The sequence below is a fragment of the Cydia amplana genome, chromosome 16, assembly GCF_948474715.1.
Source record: "Cydia amplana chromosome 16, ilCydAmpl1.1, whole genome shotgun sequence".
In the NCBI taxonomy this organism is placed as follows: domain Eukaryota; kingdom Metazoa; phylum Arthropoda; class Insecta; order Lepidoptera; family Tortricidae; genus Cydia; species Cydia amplana.
The window spans coordinates 9071916-9095856 of record NC_086084.1 but is presented as its reverse complement, the minus strand read 5'-3'; the positions used below and the strand labels follow the sequence as shown (position 1 = coordinate 9095856).

Genomic DNA, 23941 nt, shown 5'->3' with positions numbered 1-23941 from the left:
AAAATCGCCACAGTACAGTACCTAAGCCAAACTATTGGCTTAGCATCCCTGCATACATATTAATATGACGGGGTGATAAGCTTATATAGTTGGTCAAACCAAATTGACAGTAAATATGAACAAAAAAAACTATACTCCTCCTTTTCTTTTGAATGCTAGTACTAGTTTAAGACAAAGATAGTATGATTCTCTCTGTCTATGTTTGAAATGAGACAGTCCTTTGACAAACTATAGCTTTGCTGATTGTACGTGAACCGCCGTAAGGGGGTATTGATCACCTTCATAAATGTTGAATATTTTCACTGTGCCACCGTGCCTAGTGACCTACTTCTGTACTGTCAGTGCTTATTACGAATCGGGGTTCGATTTCGAGCCGGCGAAATGGACATGATTCTCATAAATATTTATAATTTAGCAATTCAAAGGTTATTGGGACATAACTTAATTCAAAATATTTGACATAGAGTTGGTCACAAAAAATCCAGTAGGCAGTTGATTTAAAAAAAAAAATCTAAATATTCAAGCACCTCAGATCGGTCACATTAAAAACGTGGTAACAGTTCTTCTTATCAATGAAATAATCTTAGTGTAAATCAGAATCAAGTGATAACGGAGTGACGTGATAAACATCGGTCAACCCGAAATGTCTTGTGTAATGTTATATCAATGATTAATGAACACACTCTTTTATGGAGTGTCTTATGACATATTTAATCCGCGCTTTCGTAATCTACTATCACATGATATTGTTATAGGTTTTCCAGCCGTGATGGGCATCTATTTGGGACAAGAATTCGAATTAGTAGAATAGGGTACAGTACTAACCAATAAAATTTTACTGTTACATAAAAATTTGGTTGATTTTGTTTTTTTAGTATATTTCCGTAAAAATTATGTCATGATCGCTGTGAAACCATTTCATTTAAGTATGTAATATCTGGGTGACCGAGCTTCGCTCGGAAAACATATAAAAACTCGAAAATGCGCGTTTTCCCAGAGATAAGACCTAGCTAGATCGATTTCTCGCCCCCGAAAACCCCCATATAGTAAATTTCATCGAAATCGTTAGAGCCGTTTCCGAGATCCCCGAAATATATATATATATAAATAAACAAGAATTGCTCGTTTAAAGGTATTAGATAGATAGGAAACAACCTTAATTAGTAAAAAGTAGTGAAAACCACAAACGTGTCAAGACTAAACTACATGCATGCAAATTAGCTAATTGAAGATTTGGGTCAAAGTCAGTTTAAAAGATACCGCATAAACATAACCACCCGTAGGACTAAAGTAAACCTTGTTACAAACGCCCATTTTTAGCATTAGTTTAATAAGGCAGGTTTCACACGGCAGTGCCTTTTCTATGAGTCTGGCGAAGTAGGGAGCGTACCTAGTTCGTTGAGTGTAATTTAAACTTGTATTTAAAGATGTCTCATAAATATAACCTCACGTAGCGACTAAAGTAAACCTTGTTAGATACGCTCATTCCCGTTCAGCGGTGGTTTGATAAGGCTGGCTTCACATGGAAGTACCATTCTATTCTATTATCCGTCTGACGAAGTAGGTAGGGTACAGTTCGCCGAGTTTAATTTAGGCCCCACGTCCACGGCGACTAACGCGCGTCACATTTGCATTTAAAGAAACCTCATAAACATAACCAAACGTAGCGACTAAAGTAAACCTTGTTACAAAAGCCCATTAGCGTTTGTTTGCTAAAGCTTCACACGGCAAAGTAAAAACTAAAGTTTTTTCGAGTGTGGTCACTTTAGAGGTAGGTACCTCATAAACATAAGAACATAACCAAACAACGCGACTATAGAAATATTTGTTACAAACGCTGTAAAGATTTTTAAAAAGATTTATAGGTTAACTTGAGCAAGTAATTCATTCATACATAAACTTTTGATTACGAAGTTCCGTTTTCTAATGTTTCCTCCTCCATAATGCACGACTGTTTCGTTTCGTAAAAACAAGGAGCATTTGCAGTAGGACTTTAACAAACGGTCTTGTATTTATATCAAAACTTTTACAATATACGATAAACTTATTTAGCTCTCTACGTGTATTAGTAAAAGAACAATGTATAAACCTAATAAACAATGATAGGTATAAATAATTTACCCTTAAAAACGTGCCGTGTGGACTAAGCCTAAGGTTAATAGTTGGAGTAGGGTAACCACCCCTCGGAGGAAATCTTCATACATGAATGGTTTTTTTGTAGTCCAGTCTCGCGCGAAGCTCGTGCCCCGGTTTAAACTAATCTCCTTTACGTTTATGGCTGAAGTTCTAGTAGCGGTTGAAGAAATTAATACGGCCCGCCCGCCGGTAACTTTCGTGGCCCTTACGATGACTTTAATTATTTCGATATACCTATGTAATAGGGGTAGGACACTTGTTAACATAAACTATTTCAGATTATAACCCAAAATAGTTTTAGCCAGGCGATCGAGGCGATTGTAACGTGTGAACGCTAACTCAATGAAGTCACGTTTTTTTATTATAATGTTAGTTGTATGTTGTATACAACTATACTGTAAGAACAAACTGTACCTACCACCCGCCGTCTCATCATCAGACCAGGGCCATGTTGCATAACAAACTACAACTAATATTACAAGCGGAATTCCTTTTTAGGGTTCCGTAGCCAAATGGCAAAAAACGGAACCCTTATAGATTCGTCATGTCTGTCTGTCTGTCTGTCTGTCCGTCTGTCTGTCCGTCCGTATGTCACAGCCACTTTTCTCCGAAACTATAAGAACTATACTGTTGAAACTTGGTAAGTAGATGTATTCTGTGAACCGCATTAAGATTTTCACACAAAAATAGAAAAAAAAAACAATAAATTTTTGGGGTTCCCCTTACTTCGAACTGAAACTCAAAAATTTTTTTTTCATCAAACCCATACGTGTGGGGTATCTATGGATAGGTCTTCAAAAATGATATTGAGGTTTCTAATATCATTTTTTTCTAAACTGAATAGTTTGCGCGAGAGACACTTCCAAAGTGGTAAAATGTGTGTCCCCCCCCTGTAACTTCTAAAATAAGAGAATGATAATACTAAAAAAAATATATGATGTACATTACCATGTAAACTTCCACCGAAAATTGGTTTGAACGAAATCTAGTAAGTAGTTTTTTTTTATACGTCATAAATCGCGTAAATACGGAACCCTTCATGGGCGAGTCCGACTCGCACTTGGCCGCTTTTTAATTAGTGAAATTAGAAAAGGAGTTCCGCTTGTAATATTAGTTATAGTTTGCTATGCAACATGGCGCAGCTCTACGGTACCGTAAGATTGCAGTAGTCATTTAGTAGAAGAGATATTTTGTTCGATTTTGACTACAAAATGTTTACCTAACCACATGACCGACACGAACAAATGAATTTACATAAAAGCCTGAAATTACATGAGTCGTACTTGGGGCGCGTACTCGGGTCATCGCCTTGTAAATAATTAATAACTGCGGTCACAATAAAAATAATACAAATATCCCGGCCGTGCAGCTAGTGGTACGAGGGGCGAAGCTATGTTTGCTTACTTTTAAGTTTATGTATTCTTTATGCGTTCATGCCCTAATTTCTATTCGAAGTAACCAGCTGGTTGAAATCGAGCGTTGTATAAGGTTTATTAAAACCATCCAACTATGGGAGTATCTACAATGTTCATTACAGTTTTGTCTTACTTTTTTGTCATTTATGAAACTTTTTGGCTTGGAATTGCGTCATTTAAAGGCCAAGCCACACCGGATGCGTGTGCGTGACGTGCACGTATACGTACGCGTCCCGCTGCGTTGTAGAATACGAAAACACATAAGAGAGGACACACCGCTTGCGTGACGTGTGCGTGACGTGCGCGTACGCGTGACTTGCACGCAACGCAGCTCCGACGAGACAAACCGGCTGCGTACTGCGTGCACGCGTCCACGCAGCGGAGCGGCAACGTCGCTTCGTTGCGTGCAGTGATGACGTTGTGTTTAACTGCGATCCCTATGAGAGGGCGAACCGAGCAGGTTCGGACACGCACAGCTCGGTGCTGCATAGGTGCTGTGCGTGTACACGCGCAGCTCGCTTGTATTTATTTACAACTCGGTCGGTGCGCGTGCTGGTTTTTAATATGAATTCCACTGAATTCACGATGACAATGTTGATGATTTATATAAGACGTATTTTTTTGTAATCTTTGTGTAAAGATTACAAAAAAATACGTCTTATATAAATAATTTGGCCTGTGGGAACAAATCGATGTTAGGTATTAACCAGGCATGTTATATGTGTAATAATTGCAATGGCGGCATTAGGTGAGCTGCTTCCATTTGCAACGGGAGTCACATGATGTAGGTACTGTCGCAGGAGTATTTTATTTTACTGCACGCATGACTGAGCTGCAGCGTGCACCTGCGTGGCGTGTGCAGCACACTGCGTGGCGTGCGCTGCGTGACGTGCGCGTCACCCGGTGTGACAGGGGTGCTGCGCACGTCACGCAGCGCACGCCACGCAGTGTGCTGCACACGCAGCCGGTGTGGCTCGGCCTTAAATCATAGTTAAACCTAAAAGAAGATATTCGAGTTAGTTTTAGTTAGAACATTGGGATAGGGTTTTACCGCTCTTTACTTTATGGATCATGTATTAATTCTTACTCCTATACGGCTACCATCGGTTTGGCACTGACATAAACGCCGTCGAGAACGTAATTTACTTTCTATACATCTCGCTCGTACTCGCATATTAGTGCAAACGAGATGTATAGAAAGTAAATTACGTTCTCGATAGCGTATATGCCAGTTTTGATACTGTCAGTGACTCGTGGTACGGGCTCTTGTAATCACTGTCACAATTTCTGTAAAAACCCACTAACCTTCTTAATCTCAAGTGACGTGTACAAATACGGCGTAAAACGATACGCATAGAACTGAAAATGGAACCTTGGTTCCCGGACACACCTGGTGTTGGTTATATTAAAGTCGCCTGCAATAATATTTTGAACAATGAAGCGCTCAAAATACATGACACACTCTTATGGCTATTCCAGACGAGCAACACACGGATTGCCGATTTATTATCTAGCGTACAAACCGCATATTGTTAATAACAACAATAAACGTATGCATCAAATATATGTATTGTAAATATCTTACTTTATTATTTTATTTTATTTCAAGTTATATTTATATTTTCCAAAGCAAATTGTGAACGCGACGAATATCACTCTTGTTTATCCTATTTCACATCTGCTAGATTTTCTACGGCTATTGCGGAGTAAATTCAGCCATTAAGCACGTACATCTAAACTCCTAGATTTACGACGCCATTAATAATATGACATTACATTCCTTTGAGTAAAATAGAGCGTTTTCGCAGAAAGTTAAAAATAGATATATGAGACCTTTGTTAGAATTTGGTGAAAAAAATTTCATCTTAGTTGTAGAACCGGGAAAATGTTAACGCTCTAGTTGTTGCAAGTCATGCACACTACAAAGCAGACCAAGTGAAATTTTGCTCTCTTCTTGCAAATAGATTTGGCGAACAAATATTGCCTTGAGTTTTTTTAACCCGGTAAGCAATGGAATAACTGTTGATTTACTATTATTTAGTTTTCAAAGTAAATGTTTGGTCGTAGAAAAAGTATTGTATGCAACGTTGTTTAACTGAGTCAAAAAATACTCGTGGCGTCTTTATTAACAAGTTTCGGCTTCGCATGCATGCATGCACTTCTCTGAGGTGCGGAAACATTTTGTTCGAGATGTCGTCTCTTGTATATGACACCGTAAGATTGTGAACCCGTTAGTTTATAATCTAACGTAGGTTAGGTTAGGTTAGATTATAATCTCCCTACCGTCAGTTTATAATGTAACTAGCGAGATTATAATATGACGAGTGTTTACAATTTTACGGTGACATATATACCTCAATGGTATATCCCAACGGATTTGAGTGCGGTTTATTTAATCGAAAGTTTTGTTGTCGAAATGGTTCTAAGACATTGGAATGGTTCTAAGAAATTGGTGTCTCATTGGAACCAATGACAGGATCTCGGCCAATGATATACGTTAGAAGGTAATAGGGCAGTCACTTCCTCAAAAACTTTCACCAGTTCCACACGAATTTAGTAACTTGAACAAACCGGCGTAAACTGAAGAATCATTCGCTGAAAATTCAACTGGAAAACACAAAGATGAATAAGAAATTGACGTTTTTTCTTATCAGTACTCGCATTTATCATGTCACGGCACAATCGTGCGACGTCACAGTCGCAGCGTTCGCTGATTATCCGTAGTAGATTATGTCAATGATACAAAAACAATATAATTTCCTTGGGGCAAGCGGCGCGGTTGCACTTGAACCATTTCTTTTAGGAACATCTCAAGTTTAATTAAAGATTGTTTTAAAGTATACCTTATCGGTAATAACTTAAGGTGTAATTTAAAGTGGCGTCGCAATAGCAAGAAGCTGTTCTGAAGCGATCCTTTGAAACACGATAGCCGCGCCAGTCCGCAACGCGGCCCGATCAATTATGCCGTTTATAGATACGTAATTGTATTGGCGGTATTTTATATATGGACGTTTATTAGTCGCTAAATACTTCTGCGAATTAGTTAAATGCTTGCCAATTTATATTATTGGAAGGTTTTATTACGCGCTCTTTTATAAAAAAAATTAAAGAAGATGTGAAAGATATCATTACGTATTTAGCCAATTGAACAGGAACACACCTTTGTAAATATCGAGTTAATAAAAACCTAGTGATAAATATATGTAAAAAAAACAAGGCAGTAAGACTTCTAAAACATTCAACAATGCTAACGTTATGCTATATTTCTTTAAGAAACGATAAAGTTTTACCTTTAAGTATCAAGTTAAACCTTTGTAAACTGCCTCGACAGTCGTTTAGAATTTTCAAACAGGTGCACATGGAATTCATGCATTTTAAAACAATACATTACCGTAACCCAGTTATACTATCGGTTTTAAACACATTCCCACGTGCTGCTATCATAATTAACTTAGCGCTTTTTGATGCGGCGATCCATGCCAAAGGGCGTCGGGAGTCTATGCGACACGCTGTACAATAGATCGGTTTAGAGACCTGTAGAGAACATACCTGGAGAGCCTTAAGCACGGGCACTTTGTCGAGCAGCTCCTCGTAGAGCTTGCGCTTTTTGAAGGCGCTCTTGAGCAGGATGCGGCGGTCCATGGGCCAGAGGGCATCGGGAGTCTATGCGGCACGCTGTAGTTGTGTGTGTTTAGAGACCTGTACGCATAACATACCTGGAGAGCCTTAAGCATGGGCACTTTGTCGAGCAGCTCCTCGTAGAGTTTGCGCTTTTTGAAGGCGCTCTTGAGTAGGATGCGGCGGTCCATGGGCCAGAGGGCATCGGGAGTCTATGCGGCACGCTGTAGTTGTGTGTGTTTAGAGACCTGTACGCATAACATACCTGGAGAGCCTTAAGCATGGGCACTTTGTCTAGCAGCTCCTCGTAGAGCTTGCGCTTTTTGAAGGCGCTCTTGAGCAGGATGCGGCGGTCCATGGGCCAGAGGGCATCGGGAGTCTATGCGGCACGCTGTAGTTGTGTGTGTTTAGAGACCTGTACGCATAACATACCTGGAGAGCCTTAAGCATGGGCACTTTGTCGAGCAGCTCCTCATAGAGCTTGCGCTTTTTGAAGGCGCTCTTGAGCAGGATGCGGCGGTCCATGGGCCAGAGGGCATCGGGAGTCTATGCGGCACGCTGTAGTTGTGTGTGTTTAGAGACCTGTACGCATAACATACCTGGAGAGCCTTAAGCATGGGCACTTTGTCGAGCAGCTCCTCGTAGAGCTTGCGCTTTTTGAAGGCGCTCTTGAGCAGGATGCGGCGGTCCATGGGCCAGAGGGCATCGGGAGTCTATGCGGCACGCTGTAGTTGTGTGTGTTTAGAGACCTGTACGCATAACATACCTGGAGAGCCTTAAGCATGGGCACTTTGTCGAGCAGCTCCTCGTAGAGCTTGCGCTTTTTGAAGGCGCTCTTGAGCAGGATGCGGCGGTCCATGGGCCAGAGGGCATCGGGAGTCTATGCGGCACGCTGTAGTTGTGTGTGTTTAGAGACCTGTACGCATAACATACCTGGAGAGCCTTAAGCATGGGCACTTTGTCGAGCAGCTCCTCGTAGAGCTTGCGCTTTTTGAAGGCGCTCTTGAGCAGGATGCGGCGGTCCATGGGCCAGAGGGCATCGGGAGTCTATGCGGCACGCTGTAGTTGTGTGTGTTTAGAGACCTGTACGCATAACATACCTGGAGAGCCTTAAGCATGGGCACTTTGTCGAGCAGCTCCTCGTAGAGCTTGCGCTTTTTGAAGGCGCTCTTGAGCAGGATGCGGCGGAAGGTGTGGCGGTCCATGGCCCAGAGCGCGCCGGGGGTCTGCGCGCGGACGGACGCCGCGCGCGGCATGTTGTACATGAGCGCTAGTTCGCCGAACGACCCCGAGCCTTCGTACGTGTGCACAACCTGCGAACAAAAGATTCGTTTTTTGACAGCCGCAGTTTTTATGGGGAAACGACAGGCGCGTTTGGCAGGTGGCGCCAATCGAACTGTCGTTTTAGTATATGGGGTGTAAAAACATAAAATCACATCCACGGAGTGATGCTTGTATATGGATAGGGAAAAAAATTAACATTTTCTTTGGTTCTTTTGGTAGGTCTTGCTGGCGTTTTTTACTTTACTCGGTGCTATCTCCAATTTTCTCTTTGAATGCAAAGTCGAAGTGCAAATTTTCTTTGATCAAGTATGTCAGAAATTGCCCAGGCTGCACGCCGCAACTATAAGTTTGCTAGACTTTTTCCAAGATTCAAGCAAGTTTCTACTCAAAGATTTAATGATTTATCGATATGAAGGAACGGGATGGTATAAGAAAGTAAAATATAATACCGCTGATAAAGAACGTCATAACAGCGTACATGCTTATATTTTATAAACGTATGATATATGTATATAGTTGCAATAGCATGTCGTGTGAGAAATGAAGCAAGACATAGTTCACGCCTCGAGGACAGATCATGGAGTGGGAAATGTAATCGTCATTTTCTGCTTGAATGAGGTCGGAAGGTAAAGCCATCAAGGATCATATACTTATCTAGAAAATTATTCAAAATGACTAAGATTGTTTAATCGCAAGATCAATTTTAATGCAGTAAAAGTATAGAGTGAAAGTTCGGATTTTTGGATGCATTCCAACAAGTAAAATGTATGAAAAACTATAACCCTACCATGGATTCCTCACCTATTAAGTAGCCACTAAGACACCTTGTTTATCAAAATTGACTCAGTAGTGTTGACTCAGCAGAACATGTGACACTAATATACATACATGTCTACATACAGCTAAAATCAGCATGTCAATGTCAGCTAAAATCAAAACCCTACTTTTTATATTGCCGTAATTGGGTAAAAACACTAACAATCCGGGCTGGCGCAATGACCCAAAACGAGTGTGGGGCTTCGAAACAATAGCGAGGGCTCTTATGTTAGAAAAGAGGGCTGCCTTGGGTCGGGGGCATTAGATTAGAGTTCCAATCCTATATTTAACTTATTAACCCTTTGAGAGTAAAACACAAGTGCACGTCTGATGCTAGTATGTAATTCAATTCGAAGTATGTAATCGCGTTGTACGGCTCCGTCATTATTTTTGCCATATATATAGAAAAGAGATGCAAATGTAAATATAATGTTTTACAGAAGATCACGTATATTTTCAACATAAGATAAGAGAAATTAAAGCTGTAACGCCTGTAACGTATATTCTTTTCAAATAAAAGAATATACATTACAGGCTCAATTGTAAAAGGAGTAGAGAATAATAGAAGTACAATACATTGTAACTTTATGTACCTATAGTAGTTATTCCTCTTAGTTGATAGATTATGCTGAACCTAAATGACGTTATTGTCTTCCGTGGGATTTTACGTCTTTGACACTAAAAAGGTTAACAATTCATATGAAAAAGCAAAAAACGCTTCAAAACATCGGCTAAACAGTGTATGTAAAGGTCGGAAAGTATTGAAATAATCATGTGTAGTTAACTGCGTGATATGTGAATGCAATGGAACGAAGCTTGCATATAGAATTTCTGATTAGCATAACATTGGCGGGTCAGAAATAAATAACGAGATAGGGAGTAGTTTCATACAAAGAGAGCAATAAAAATAAATCGGCTGTTCTACCATAAAAGAGATAACATCTTTGGCAGTCGGCTGTGACGTGGCGGTACCGGCCTATGTTATAAACACTAAAATTAGAGCAGGAACATAATAAAACGAGTGCAATATTTTTAGACAGGTCATCTTATAAGAAGTATAATAATTCAACAATAACAAACTGAATAATTTTACGGTTTAGACTCACTTGTTTTAAGACAAAAAAAAAAAAATCCGTAAAATTATTCAATGTTAGCATGTCTCACAACAGTTTAAATTCGAATAACAAACTGTTCTCCGAATACGGATTGTTTTCGTACAGATCCTTCCTCTTTTTGTCACCCGTTCTGTAAAGACACCCTATACATCTATGCCGGCTACGCTACGTACTCTACGTGGTGTCGAAGCTACGGTGGAACAGGATATAAACATATCTACATACTTACATAAAAAGTTAGTAAAATCAAAACAGAACTTATTATCTATACACACTTTCCTGAATTGGGTAAGAGAATTAGTATTTAGTATCTATAATGATTACATACTTTAAGTGAAGTTTGCATACAATTATCGAGTTTTACGTCACAGCGGGCCATAAGGAAGTAATTACGAACAACCACGGAGCACGCTGACCAGAAATATAAATTTAATATTTTAGTTTGTTTTAACAATAAATGTAGTATTTTTTCGCATTATTGTCGTTTTTTATCAGTGATTTGAAAGATTCTTCAATGTTCATATAATGTGTGTTACAACGAATACCGAAAAAAATACGTGAATCCAACTGGCAAGTTAGCTAGGCTAGTGTGGTGTAGTGATTGCTTCCAACTTACAGTTCATATTGTTAATGTAATCCAGCGCTTTGCAACATGAAGACTTTCTGTGGTTCCCAAAGCTTCAATAAGGGAGTCACAAGAGGCCAAGCAATAGTGGGTTACAAATAGCGAAGGGTCGCTTCATGAAAGTTGAAAACACTCAAACTGAGACGTAGATCACACGAAGCGGTGCGTCACCACGAAGTATAATATTTTTTCAGGCAGAATCATAAGTTTCGATCGCATATAGTGCGACTAGCGGCTATAAATAGCGGCGACATGGCCGGCGAGGATTTATAAGAGAAAAAACTGGTTCGCGTTGAAAAAACGCTTACCGCTTGGGTTCTACAATAACAACAAAATAACGAATGATTAGTGTTGACCAGTCTTAAGAGCCAACAGGAGTGGTCATTTCTCCATACAAACGTACTCGACTGTTTCCTCCGTTGGGTTTTGAAGATAGAGCAATGATTTTTTCAACACAGATTAATATTGTCAATATCTGTGTCGGACCGTTTTGCTTTTTTTGATATTTTTGTTTTTTAAGGCGCTAGAGCCCTTCAAAAATGGGAAAAATGGCCAATTGTCTATGCCGCAATGAGAGGAGTGGTATTCAAAACTGATATCAATTAACCAAAAAAGCAAGACGGTCCGACACAGATAATCATTTAGATTTCCAAATTTGGTTACGATTGGTTAAGTTTTGGAGGAGGAAACAGTCGAGTACGAAACCTCGGTTTTTGAGATTTTTACGCAGGATTTTTCGCCTTGTCCTTATCGCACTAGTTTTAGGAGCCGCTTTCGTTAGCGAGACGGGTATATTTACCTAAAATATTTAAGTCTCAGCTCCTGTTTCGTCTTAAGAGACACTCACCTTCTCGACGCCATCCTCTCCGTTGACGAGCACGTCGAACACGCCGTTCTCGATCACGTAGAAGTTGTCGCCGTCGTCGCCCTGCCTGATCACGTACTCGCCCGGCTCCGACCGCTTCTCGAACATCGCGTCGAGGACCTGAACAACACACATTGTCAGCCATTTTGATGTGATATTCCGCAACTTTATACATAAACCTAAATGACCATTTAGGTCGCACTTCGCGGTCGCGGTCGCACTTTGAGGGCCTACAGGCTTGGCGCTCGTTCAGAGGAATTAGCTTCTCTGTATTCCACCGACTGTGGAATGATACGTTCCGAAGTTTTCCCTAAAGTCTATACAGTATCGCGGTCTTCAAAAAGGATGTTTACCTACCTAGTAGTTACGTGGTTAAAAACTCTTATTAATAATAAATAGGGTGAATCATTAGTAGTTAAAGGCCCTTTCCAGAATGGGTCATGGGCTACAATCTTCTAATAAACTCTGCTGCAGTTGTCTCCCGGCTGAAAGATCACAATAACAAATCCACCAGTAGTAAAACATTTGATTTCAAACCTGTGTTTTAGTTTCATATAGGTATGTTGCCGCTGTCGGCTGCCCACTAAAGCCGCTTAACACCCGGCGCGTCGCGGCGCTACATAAATTGTGCCGTGTGCTGTGTGAAGTGTCAATAAACTGCGCGGATTACCTGTAGTCCGCAGGTTAATCCGTGCGGTTAATACGAGTACGCTGGAGCGAAATACCGAATCCACCGCGTACGGTGTTCGTATGATAACCGCCTTGCAGTTCTTACAGTACCTAGTGAGCTAGTAAATAGCTATTATTCAAAAACTTTAAGGCACACATTGTCGGCATTATGATTTCTTGTTTAATTTCGTGTGTAATGTTTACTTACGATCATGTATTTTAATCGTCTCTTTATAGAAAAACAGCTGTTGTTTGAACAGTTGGGTGTTTTACAAATAGCCTATACTCAAATGTAGTCTCAGATTTGAGTATTAACAGATAACACATATCGCAACCTAGTTTTACTAGTAATTTATTGAAAGTTTTCGACAGTTATAAAAACCGACAGTTCTGCAACAGTAGTTTTTTAACAGTAACTACTAACTAGTCTAAATTCTAAATTTTAATTTCCGATTCTTGTTCCCTACTAAGTGGACAAATCTAAAGGTCAACTAAATAAACAATGGTTGAATGAAAAATGTGGTTTCCCATCCCAACGTTACCGTTTTTCGCAGGTTTAACACAGCTATAAACCGGTATGTCGTAAACCAAGTTACGTTACACTTGTGTTTACCTGCGTTACGTTATACGCAAAGTCGATCAAAAGGCCAAAGTGCAAAAACATCTGAGTCACCTTTTAATAGAAAGGAGTTAATTTAATTAGATCAGATAAACTCGATAGCATTATCTTCTCTAGCGTTTTATGGGTAGCATCAAATCTAACTAGCAATTAATGACAACGAACGATGCCCACCCAATAAGATCGACAGTTTGCGATGTTGTATTTGGATAGGTTCCAAGCTGATCGCATACAACAAAACCAAGAGAATATGGTGATCGTGATCATTCTAATAGCAAGGACGGAAAGGTCATAATCGCTTGAGTTACACGCTTTGTCTTGGTTTTCGTTTTACTCTCGGCTTGAAAAGAGTAAGACATAAGTTTATGTGTTATTGTGAGTAGGATGCGGGCTAAATTGCTAGCAATCACGACATATTGCTGCGACGGTTTAGAATAGTCGAGACGTCCGCTTTCGTTAGACGAAACCAATTGTACGGAAAGCTGAACAATTAAGTAATTAACAGTAATGTAGGATTCCTACCCCCTTCGGCCGTGTACGTAACCGACCTTTCGTAACTGGTAACGAAGGAAGAAAAAATGATCTTTGTACGATACTGGTTTCGAATAAAGATCATTTTTTTCTCGTACGTAATCAGTCACCATCTTTCGAAGGTGGTTCGTAACCAGTTACATAGTAAGAATTAATTTTCTTAATACGATCCTTCGCCTAGACCACAGTGTTTTCAGTTAAAAGAAACAGTGAATCTGATGTACTCGGATATGCTTGGGGAAATTAATGACAGAGGGCGTGAAAACCAATTTTATAAGTCTTTCAAATCTTGTATAATCTGTGATGCCACTTTCATCTTTTTCGTTACGCGCAATTAACAAAAGGAAAGAAATAACAAAATAATTTGGTTTTATTTTTTGCTTGCCTTTAAAATATTTTTGATTCATATATCTAATAATAAAATATTCATCGAGTGTTTTTTCTTTAAATTAGTCCATTTTAAAATCTTAATTTGCATAAATTTTAGGATACAATTTAGATAAATATGAAAGGAACGGAACGTTATTGACAGACCCGCCATAACGTTTTTATTTCAATACTTTACTTTCTTGTTATCCTCGATGCTTGAAAGTGCTCTGAAACGATTCTCTTGTGATTTTATACGCCTGTGCTTGCCCTGGACCCCGATAAATCTGTTTTTATGTGAATAGTATGGTGTACTCAACGGACTCTGATTTGCTGCTTGGATTGGTTATTTGTGACAATGGTTCGAAACAGTGCGATGTGTTGTGTACCTAATTGCGGTAAAACGCGTAAGTATTCATATTAATATTTTTCATTTTCAACTGTGGAGCAATAATACTTAACCCTGAAATATAAATATGGAACTATGACCCCAGTAAGGTCTACTTCATGTGCAATATGACTCGGCGTTTTCGAATATAACTTTGACAAAATTGTCGCGATTTATTAGCACTGCGTGGTATTTTATTGACATGTAATCAAACCTAGATTATATTTCTTTAATATAACACTATCTGTATATACACAGTCTGGGTATTTTTCCAAATAAGGGTTATAAGTTATATAAAGTAGAGGTATTTCCCTATTAAGGACCGGGTCCTTCAAAGGCCTTTCTTTAGCATGGTTAAAGAACACAAAATCAACTGTAGGTTTTTATCATTTCATACCTTGACATAAGTGCAGTTATGAATGTGGTATTTTTTTTAGCTTATTTAAGTTAATATAGGTATTCATTGAACATCCAAAGTTCATTCTGTTAGTGTACCTACTTAAGTCTGTACTAGTGTTACTGTAATTATACATACCCATTTCTTTTTTTTTTCAGGATTAGATAATGTGATTCTTCACAAATTTCCCTGTCCAATTAATGAGGCTGACCGGTTTCGTACTTGGATTTACTCTGTTAGTGGAGATGTGTTATCTTTGGATAATCAATTTATTCATAAGTACCGAAAAGTGTGTCATGTTCACTTTGAGGAAAAATTTATTAATCGAAGCGGAAGACTCAGCGCTATTGCAGTTCCAACACTACATTTAAAAGGTACATACACAATTTTAGCCGAATTGCACACTTGTCTTGTACAATTTAATTGTTGTGCCATTGAGGGTTCATATTACATTGGACATATCATAGTTTAGTTTATTTATTTCATAATGATAAATTACAGTATAAATTATTTTATTTATTATAGTGTTAGTATCCCTATGTCCCTGATGAGGGATAACAGGATACCATCATAGTGTTAGTATTAGCCCCCAATGACAAAAAAGGGCTGTCATAAGTTCAATGTGTATGTGTATGTAGTAGTTATATATCTCTGTGTATGTAGTTGTATGTCTGGCTGCGGCAATCTATGTAGCACTCAAACGGTATGTGAACTAATTTGAGTGCAGTTTTTTAATCAAAAGCCTTGTTTATTGGAATCATCACTTACATTACAGATCACTTACTATTCTAAAATATGGCTTAAGTTTCATGTACTAGGTACCTATTATTTTAATGTGTTTTAGAAAAAAAAATTGCCCGTTGCCCTCTAACTTAACTTTTGGTCTTTCATTGTGATATAACAATACTTTTTAAGGGCAAATATTTCTGTAATAAAATGGTTAAATTTTCAGGAATGGCTACGCAAACCGCATCGGTGCAAATTGCAAGCAATTTCCAACAACCGTTGCAAGATGATCATGTACCCCGAGCCCCATTGATGAACATCACGAATCAGTACAATGCAGGTGGTGACGACACTTCTCGGCCCTCAACTTCAGGTCAGTATGAAAACTATATATTTTCTTACAATAATATATCTATTTTTTTATTTCATTATATATTTGATACATAATTTGGAAGCTTTTTTAAAGTTTTTATTAAGGAGGAAATTCTTTACAGATCATTTAGTATTCTAAATTATAGCTTAATTTTTATGTGACTAATTATCAATCTTCCCATTCCATTCTTCTTCTTCTTGTTAGGTTAGGTTAGGTTAGGATTATTTAGCTGTGGCGCTAGGTGCACGTTGATGAACTCTTCATAGAAAGGCTTTGATCGGACTTTCATACATTTGCGACCTTTTATTATAGAGCATCGATTTTTTTTTTGTGGTTAGCACATCTAATGGTGTCTATAATTTTGCCCAAGTCTCTTATGTTTGATAGTTTCCGACTTACGTCATTTCTAAGATTTATTGAAAATAATTATTATCTCACAAACTACCCACACAATTTTTCTTTAAATCTTAGTCAATGTTCTATAAATTAAGACTCACCTCTACAAAAAAAAAATAATATTACTTGTTTAAAAAAATTTGATGTGTAACAAATTATGTCAAAATGTTTTCAATTATGTAAATATCCAGAGAGGAAAATGAGTACTACGTTTGTATGAAAAGGCGATTTCACACGGGTCCTCCACTTTCGTCTTAACTTTACAAAAATCAAATGTTCTGTAGGTATTAAATTGGTGAAATATATGATTTTCAGGGATGGCTACGCCAACCGCATCGCTGAAAATTGCAAGCAATTTACAAGAACCATTGCACGATGTACCCCGAGCCCCATTGATCAACATCACAAATGCGGCTGCTCACGACGCTTCTCGGCCCACAATTTCAGGTGAGTTTGATAATAAACCTGTAAAGTTTCTTACAAATAATATATGCATTTTATTATACTACGTCGGACCGTGGGTGTCAAAAAAGCATACGGCCCGCCCGATGGTAAGCAGTCTCCGTAGCCTATGGGCACCTGCAACTCCAGAGATGTTACATGTGCGTTGCCGACCCTAACACCATAGAGTAATATAAGTAAAGAAAGAGTGGTAAGTCCATACATCAGTTTTCTTACCAAAACGCGCGTTATTTCGTAGTCGACATCTAGCGTCAAGTAGCGGAATATATCAGTACTGCTAATCAACAATAGATGTCGCGGCGAACAAATACTCTAATGCTCAACAATTTTCAGCTAATATTATAACCGCATTACTCGAAACTCGATTTTCAACTCCTTCTGCTTCTAGTATTAGTTGTAAATTGTTTTTAGCAGTACATTTTTCGTCAGTAGCGACACTTGTGCCATCTGTTGTCAAGTAGCGGTACTGATAGTTCCACTACTTGATATATGTTACATGTGGACTACGAAATAACGCGCGTTTTGGTTAAGAAAACTGATGTATGGAGTTACCACTCTTTCTTTATTTATAATATCTGGGAGACAACATATAAAAACTCAAAAATGCGCGTTTTCCCAGAGATAAGACCTAGCTAGATCGATTTTTCGCGCCTCAAAACCCCCATATAGTAAATTTAATCGAATTTTTTAGAACCGTTTCCGAGATCCCCGAAATATATATATAAATAAATAAACAAGAATTGCTCGTTTAAAGGTATTAGATAGATAGATAGATAGATTACTCTATGCTAACACTCCGCACTATTTCGCTTACCATAAAGACGAAATTAGCTAATATGTTTATACGAATAACCTGACACAGTGTCCTTATGGCAAATGGCAACCTTTTGATTGAGAATAAATAAGTGCTATAATAACTGCTAAGTATTTCTTCCTACAGCTACTTATATTATAAAATTTATTTCAGATCATACGCCACCCTACACGCCACAATTTTGCTCTGAAGCTAGTAGTTTAGCCAAACATATAAAAAAACTTACCGAGACGAAGGACAAATATGCCGTCAGACTAAAAAAAGCTATGTCTCTCTCAACCAACACGGCTTTTCAGAAAGCCATCGGTAAATTTACCACAATGGCATTGCTATTTGTCATGATGCAATTTAGGGAGATAAATAAAAAGAAAATGGGAAGGAGATTCACAAAGCAAGAAAAAATAATGGCATTATCTCTTTATAAGCAAGGACCTAAGGCGTATAGATGGCTGAGGCACATTTTTGTACTACCATCGCCTCTCACATTATCAAGGATGATATCCGCTGCAGCCTTAAAAGCCGGTATAAATGATAACATTTTCGAAAATCTTAAAAAAAAGGCCAGAAAAATGTCGATATCTGAAAGGCTGTGTATTTTATTCTTCGACGAGATGGCAATTAAACCTCATTTTGAATACAATTCAAAAAAAGACATGATCATCGGATTCGTTGACAACGGAAAAAGGAGGGTCAAAAAAATCGCTGACCACGCGCTAGTTTTTATGATAAGAGGCATCACAAAAACTTATAAACAGCCCATTAGTTACAGCTTTTGTTGTGGAGCCACCGAGAAACACGAATTAGCGCAGGCCATAAAAGACCACATATGCCCTGACCAACCAAATCATCGACTTATCTTGTAGGTTTTTCCTGCATCACTGGTGTAAAGACACAAATAAATTATTAAAAGGAACGCGATCAGACTTCGATCCAGAAGATAGAATGCGAGAAATGACGAGGAACTATTATTTAAAACGAAGGAAATGCTCCAATCGATGAACAGTGTGCATAATCGCTTTTTTCCATAAGAGTGTAGTGTAGTCTGATTTGATGAAAGTTTTTACTTATTTCTTTGCTTTTAATGGATAGATTGACTAAAAGCGATGATTATGAATGAATATTGTCAATTAGCATTGATTTTGTAATGTAAAAATAAAACTGTAATCACATTTATTGTTTTATTGTTTTTCAATTACTTGTCTGGGCAAACTGAACTAGGTCACATCATTGTGTGAACTTCGTTAGCGGTTTCCTGGTGAGGACTGCAATGGAGGTTCACACTTGTGATCTGGTTCCGTTTGCTCGGACTCAGAACGCAAACCTTAGCTATTTAAAAAGCCCGCCACTGCTCGTATAGCTGTATTAATAAGTATGGATATATACACATTTGAAAAGTTGCAGTAAACTATCAATAGATGGCGCTGCATCCGAAAACCTTGACTGATAACTCTATACCCTATTATTCAATATACTCTATGGCCTAGACTAAGTAAGGACTAGATTACATAACGACTATGTGAGCAAAACCAACTTAATTTCATCAGGTCTTGGTTGTAAAATGTCTAATTTTGTAAACCGTCTTAATCGATATATTCCTGAGTTGAAGATTAGACTTAACTAGCTCTTTTGTATGTATAACACCATTTAATATGTCTGTGGGGCATTGCTTAGAAATTTTACGTTTTAATTAGGTACATATTATAACACATGTAATTTTTTTCATTTCCTTACCTTTAGTTTAAAGTTATACTTGTAGACTACTATTTTGATGCTGATTGTACCATTAATTATTCCATCGCCGATTTTCAATATAAATATATACCTAAAAGAAGAAACTGACTGACTGACTGACATATGAACGCACAGCCCAAACCGCTAGTTCTAGAGATTCCAAATTTGGCACGTAGGTTCCTTATAAGGTCTAGGGGTGCACTAAGAAAGGATGTTTCAAAATTCACCCCATAAGGGGGTAAAATGGAGGTTCAAAGTTTGATTGGGGAAAACCTCATTTTTTAGTAGTCTTAGTACGCCGGCGAAGCCGCGGGAAAAAGCTAGTTAATTACAAAGAAAGGCTTAATAGATCTATATTATCATTTAATTATAATTTGGTGCACCTAGTACACTAGCAACTGTATAATGAATTAAAATAATTGCTTGGCGCATAATGTAATGATCCGTTTAAGGGCTAATTTAGTATCGTATTCCCGATTTAGGATCAACTCGTCACACCAAAATTTTGTTCTAACCGGTCATACTGCAGAAAGCAATAATATTTGTTTCAACCCGTCACAAGTAAATTTAGTTCTATTAAGTCACATACTAATTTTGTAGCTATTGGTCACACTGAAAATCTGTTCCTATTCGTCATCCCGTCAATAAGTTCTAACTGGTCACAAGGAGGATACAGAATATAGAGTCTTCTTTTGAAACTCATTCATGGATATAACAGTTAGTCTAGTCTATAACAGTAAGGAGTTTGAAGAGGTTTCATATCAGTATGTTACCTACGCTCAATGATGATTAAAACATTTTGACTCAGTTACGTATGAGGAATAGATAGTCTTTTTTCGTAATTTCAAATAGAAAATTTCTTCTCTCGTAACTATGGTTACGTACGAAGAAAAAATAATCTTTATTCGAAACCAGTATCGTACAAAGATAATTTTTTCTTCCTTCGTTACCAGTTACGAAAGGTCGGTTACGTACACGGCCGAAGGGTTCCTACCGGCCAGGCCGGATGAGAGATGCCACCGCATTCCATCCAGCGCGGCGGTAGCCGACCGCGTCTATCTACCGAATCGACTAGTGTCATTCAATTCAATAGAACGTGCTAACTATGTAAACAAACCGCCATACAAAAATTGACACATAATGTCAATTTACTAGTAACTTTTGTTTACATAGTTAACAAGTTCTATTGAATGACACTACCGATGCAGAGGAACCTGGCCGTATGCGATGTTTGTTTGTGTTGTATCTTGTTGTTATCCAAGCGTTATGCATCAACACTCAACTGTCCATCGGCGGACCTTATACAATAGTTATGTATCTTTTCTCAAAAATGGACGGCCAAGTCGACGTTGCCGGTTAAAAAATAGGTCGCGAAGTGCGTAGTTTATGGTCATTCAAAAAATTAAAAAGTTAAAAACATTGCAGTCTCGATTTCGGGACTGCAATGTCGCATACAAATTCCATTATTTAACGAGTTCCAAACTTTTTAAAACTTCAAATGGCCATATCAAATGAAGGCATAGGTCCCTTAAACAGCCAAACAGATGATCAGCACTTATTATTATAAAGCCTATAACAGACTATCGCACCGCACCGCGACCTTGGAGCGTCGCACCCATAAGTGAGAGCGAGAAACAGATATCTCTTTCTCGCTCTCACTTATGGGTGCGACGCTCCAAGGTCGCGGTGCGGTGCGATAGTCTGTTACAGGCTTAATGTTGGTACCGCGACTATTTAGGTGTCTCAAATAGGTTGGCGTATTTTCAGCAGAAAATACACTTCTTTTTTTTTTTAAAGGCGGCAAGCTAATTTTTTTAATGGTTGTATTTTTTTCTGTGAAAATTAATGGAAAATTAGAACGTTGCTTCTGTAAGTTCTGTAAAATATTTCTATTTCTTGCACCATTTTTGAGAAAAGCACTATATATGACTCGGCTGGAAGGCTACTTGCTGGCTTCGGATTCAATTAAACGGACTCCCAAGGTCGTCCGTTTAAAACGAATCCTCAGCCTGCAAGTAGCTACTTCCGAACCTCGACAATAATGTACTATTTGGCTCCAATAATACGGGTGTAGCACGTATTACTAATTCATGGTTTACTTTTATTTATATACCTAAGTTGATAAATTTAAATGTAGAGCGAAGGGAAATTTGTCGTTGATTTTCAAAATATAAGCAACAAGACAGGTATTCAACCAGAGAACTAATTTGTAGCATTACTCAGACTAGACTATTCGCGAAATCGTGTGGGGTCTAAAGTGGTTGTTTCTTGAAATTCCAAACGCAGATCGCAAGTGCATGTAATGATAAGTAGCGAGAGCACTGGCGTAACACTACGCCGATAACTTATAGAAGACTGGAAAAATCGCAGAAAAACGCTTATTTCACTCTAGCTGATGTAAGTTTTCCTAACAAATAAAATAAAATAAAAAATATATAAATGTTTTGCTGATTCTGGCTGTTCCTGGAGACTTGACACGGTCAATTTCCTGTGATCCTGACCCTTTCTAGGTCGTAAGTAACGACGGTACGCAGCGACATTATTTACTTACTTGTTGGACCATCAATGTACGGCAAATTGTCACTGTAGTGAAATACACTTGACACTTTTAGATGTTGTCTCTCACCTGTTGCATCTGTTGCGCGTCGAGTGAGCGGAACAGCAGGATCCCCCGCACCGCCTCGGCGAGCCGGGCGCGCTGCGCGTCCGACTTCGGGAACACGACCGGGGCGCCCTCGTCGGAGTCATCCTCCTCCGGGTCGTAGGTCTCCGCGAAGACAGACTTGCGACGGTTGTTGAAGCGCGCCGGCGGCGGCTCTGATTTACAAACGAATCAAAATGGTTTTATTAATAAACTACATATGATAAAAACGATATTCACACAACACGCATAGCTTTAAAACTCAATTTCGGCAGCTGGAAATAACCTAAGCCTAAACTGTACTCATTAACGTAGATTCAACTGCTTTAAGTAACTGACTCATTAGGAACAACCCGAAGTACGCTAAAGAACTCCCTACGCATTTTCAGTTATAATCTCACCATAGAATCGTAAACCTCACCGCTGTGGCTAGGGCGGAAAGTTTATTTAAAACCGCAAATTTAGCATTCAAATGGCTGGAATTGTTAATCGTCTACGGCTAACGGCTTTGTTATTGAGGCAAGCCTCGACAATACTTGGGCAAAGGGCCAGGTGATTACGCAAGCCCATACGTGAGGACACGATTAACTTACGCTATGTTAGGCTTTAGATTAACCTAACGTATAAACTTATAGCCTTCCGGCAACTTAACTAATTCCAGAGACCAGTAAATAATTCAAACTGCTAATTACCAAGTAAAGGTCAAGGACCTTCTGAAGTAGTTTTCGTAGACGACCTGACACAAGCCTCAGTCCCGTACTTAGTTCGGCTCCGGGACCTTAGCATAGGACCATCTAATGAAACTCTTTTAATGAATGAGGAATGGTACTTTGTTAACATATTATCATGTTATTACAAATTGATTGCATCATTCTGGTAAATGTAAACTTGCTATAAATATAACATTGAAAAAAGAGTAGCGTAGGTACATATTGAGGCCCTTCGCAAGACACTTGACGCAACAGAGAAATCCTAGCTAATAAGTGTGCGTATCGCGTGTAAGAGCCCGCAGGTCAGCACCGCGCGTGGCGTGCAATATCAACTCTGACGTCACGAGCGTCACGGCAGACGCATCCAGAGGTTGGATACTCGCCAGAACCCACACGCTAACGTTTAATGGGTTGGTTTAGCATTTATGTGGTAAAAAGTTACGGTTTATTACCTTAATTTTGGATGTGTAAAATGATTGGCATGGTTTGACTAAAGTAGATAGAGGTAGTTAGGTATTGTAATGCAGGTCAAGAAACAGGAAAAAGTTTATTTAAAACTACTCTCTTGTGCCTACTAGCATTCTTGATTTTTAATATTGACACAAAAAGTTATGATTTTAAATTATTTTGACCAAACCTACTCTGTAGAGTCTGTGCAGAAAGAGAAGAGTCGTGAAATGTATGGGATCCAATACATTCTACAACTCTAAGGCTGCTTACAGACGAGCGACAGTACGCGACACACTGTCGGCGACGGTCGCTGACGACCGCCTGCGACGGCTATCGGCGACGGTCGGTGACTGTCGGCGACGGTCGGTGATAGCTGTCGCGGCGTCGCTCTTGTGTCACAGCACGCAGTCTTCGATGTGTAGTTCAAGAAAGAGCACGTATTTTCTTTTTCAAAATAAGTAATGACGATTTTGATGCTGATGCATTATTGTTTAAAGAAAATACGTGCTATCTCTTGAACTACACATCGACAACTGCGTGCTGTGACACAAGAGCGACGCCGCGACAGCTATCACCGACCGTCGCCGATAGCCGTCGCAGGCGGTCGTCAGCGACCGTCGCCGACAGTGTGTCGCGTACTGTCGCTCGTCTGTAAGCAGCCTAACTATAATATTTTCCTCTAGACATAAACATTGTACCTACGAAAATAGCCATTTCTCATAAACATTAAAAAATAAATGTGCAGTCAATGACAAATTAAGACTTGACTTGGCTTTGAATGATTAGACTAAATT

At 38.9% G+C, this 23941-nt stretch overlaps 2 protein-coding genes across 2 annotated transcripts in view; one reads left to right on the top strand and one right to left on the bottom strand.

Moving 5' to 3' along the window:
* The window catches only part of LOC134654998 (cAMP-dependent protein kinase type II regulatory subunit), a 34288-nt gene that overhangs the window by 7912 nt on the left and 2435 nt on the right, over window positions 1-23941 (bottom strand). The window contains exons 2-4 of the mRNA XM_063510453.1: window positions 21973-22163; window positions 11857-11994; window positions 8270-8482 (exon numbers count right to left, since the gene is read on the bottom strand). Coding sequence (XP_063366523.1) covers window positions 8270-8482; window positions 11857-11994; window positions 21973-22163 — 542 coding nt within the window. The remainder of the gene's footprint in view (window positions 1-8269; window positions 8483-11856; window positions 11995-21972; window positions 22164-23941) is intronic.
* On the top strand, window positions 13866-18478 carry LOC134655292 (uncharacterized). Its single transcript, XM_063510743.1, has 5 exons — window positions 13866-14466; window positions 15003-15218; window positions 15797-15943; window positions 16655-16786; window positions 17769-18478. Exons 1-5 carry the CDS (start codon window positions 14418-14420, stop codon window positions 18476-18478), a joined length of 1254 nt encoding a protein of 417 aa, XP_063366813.1. The 5' UTR covers window positions 13866-14417.

Coding starts and splice junctions, on each gene's coding strand:
- LOC134655292 (XM_063510743.1), top strand. CDS start 14,418: ATGGTTCGAAACAGTGCGATGTGTTGTGTACCTAATTGCGGTAAAACG. Junction 14,467..15,002: donor ACCTAATTGCGGTAAAACGC/GTAAGTATTCAT, acceptor TTTTTTTTTCAG/GATTAGATAATGTGATTCTT. Junction 15,944..16,654: donor TTCTCGGCCCTCAACTTCAG/GTCAGTATGAAA, acceptor TATGATTTTCAG/GGATGGCTACGCCAACCGCA.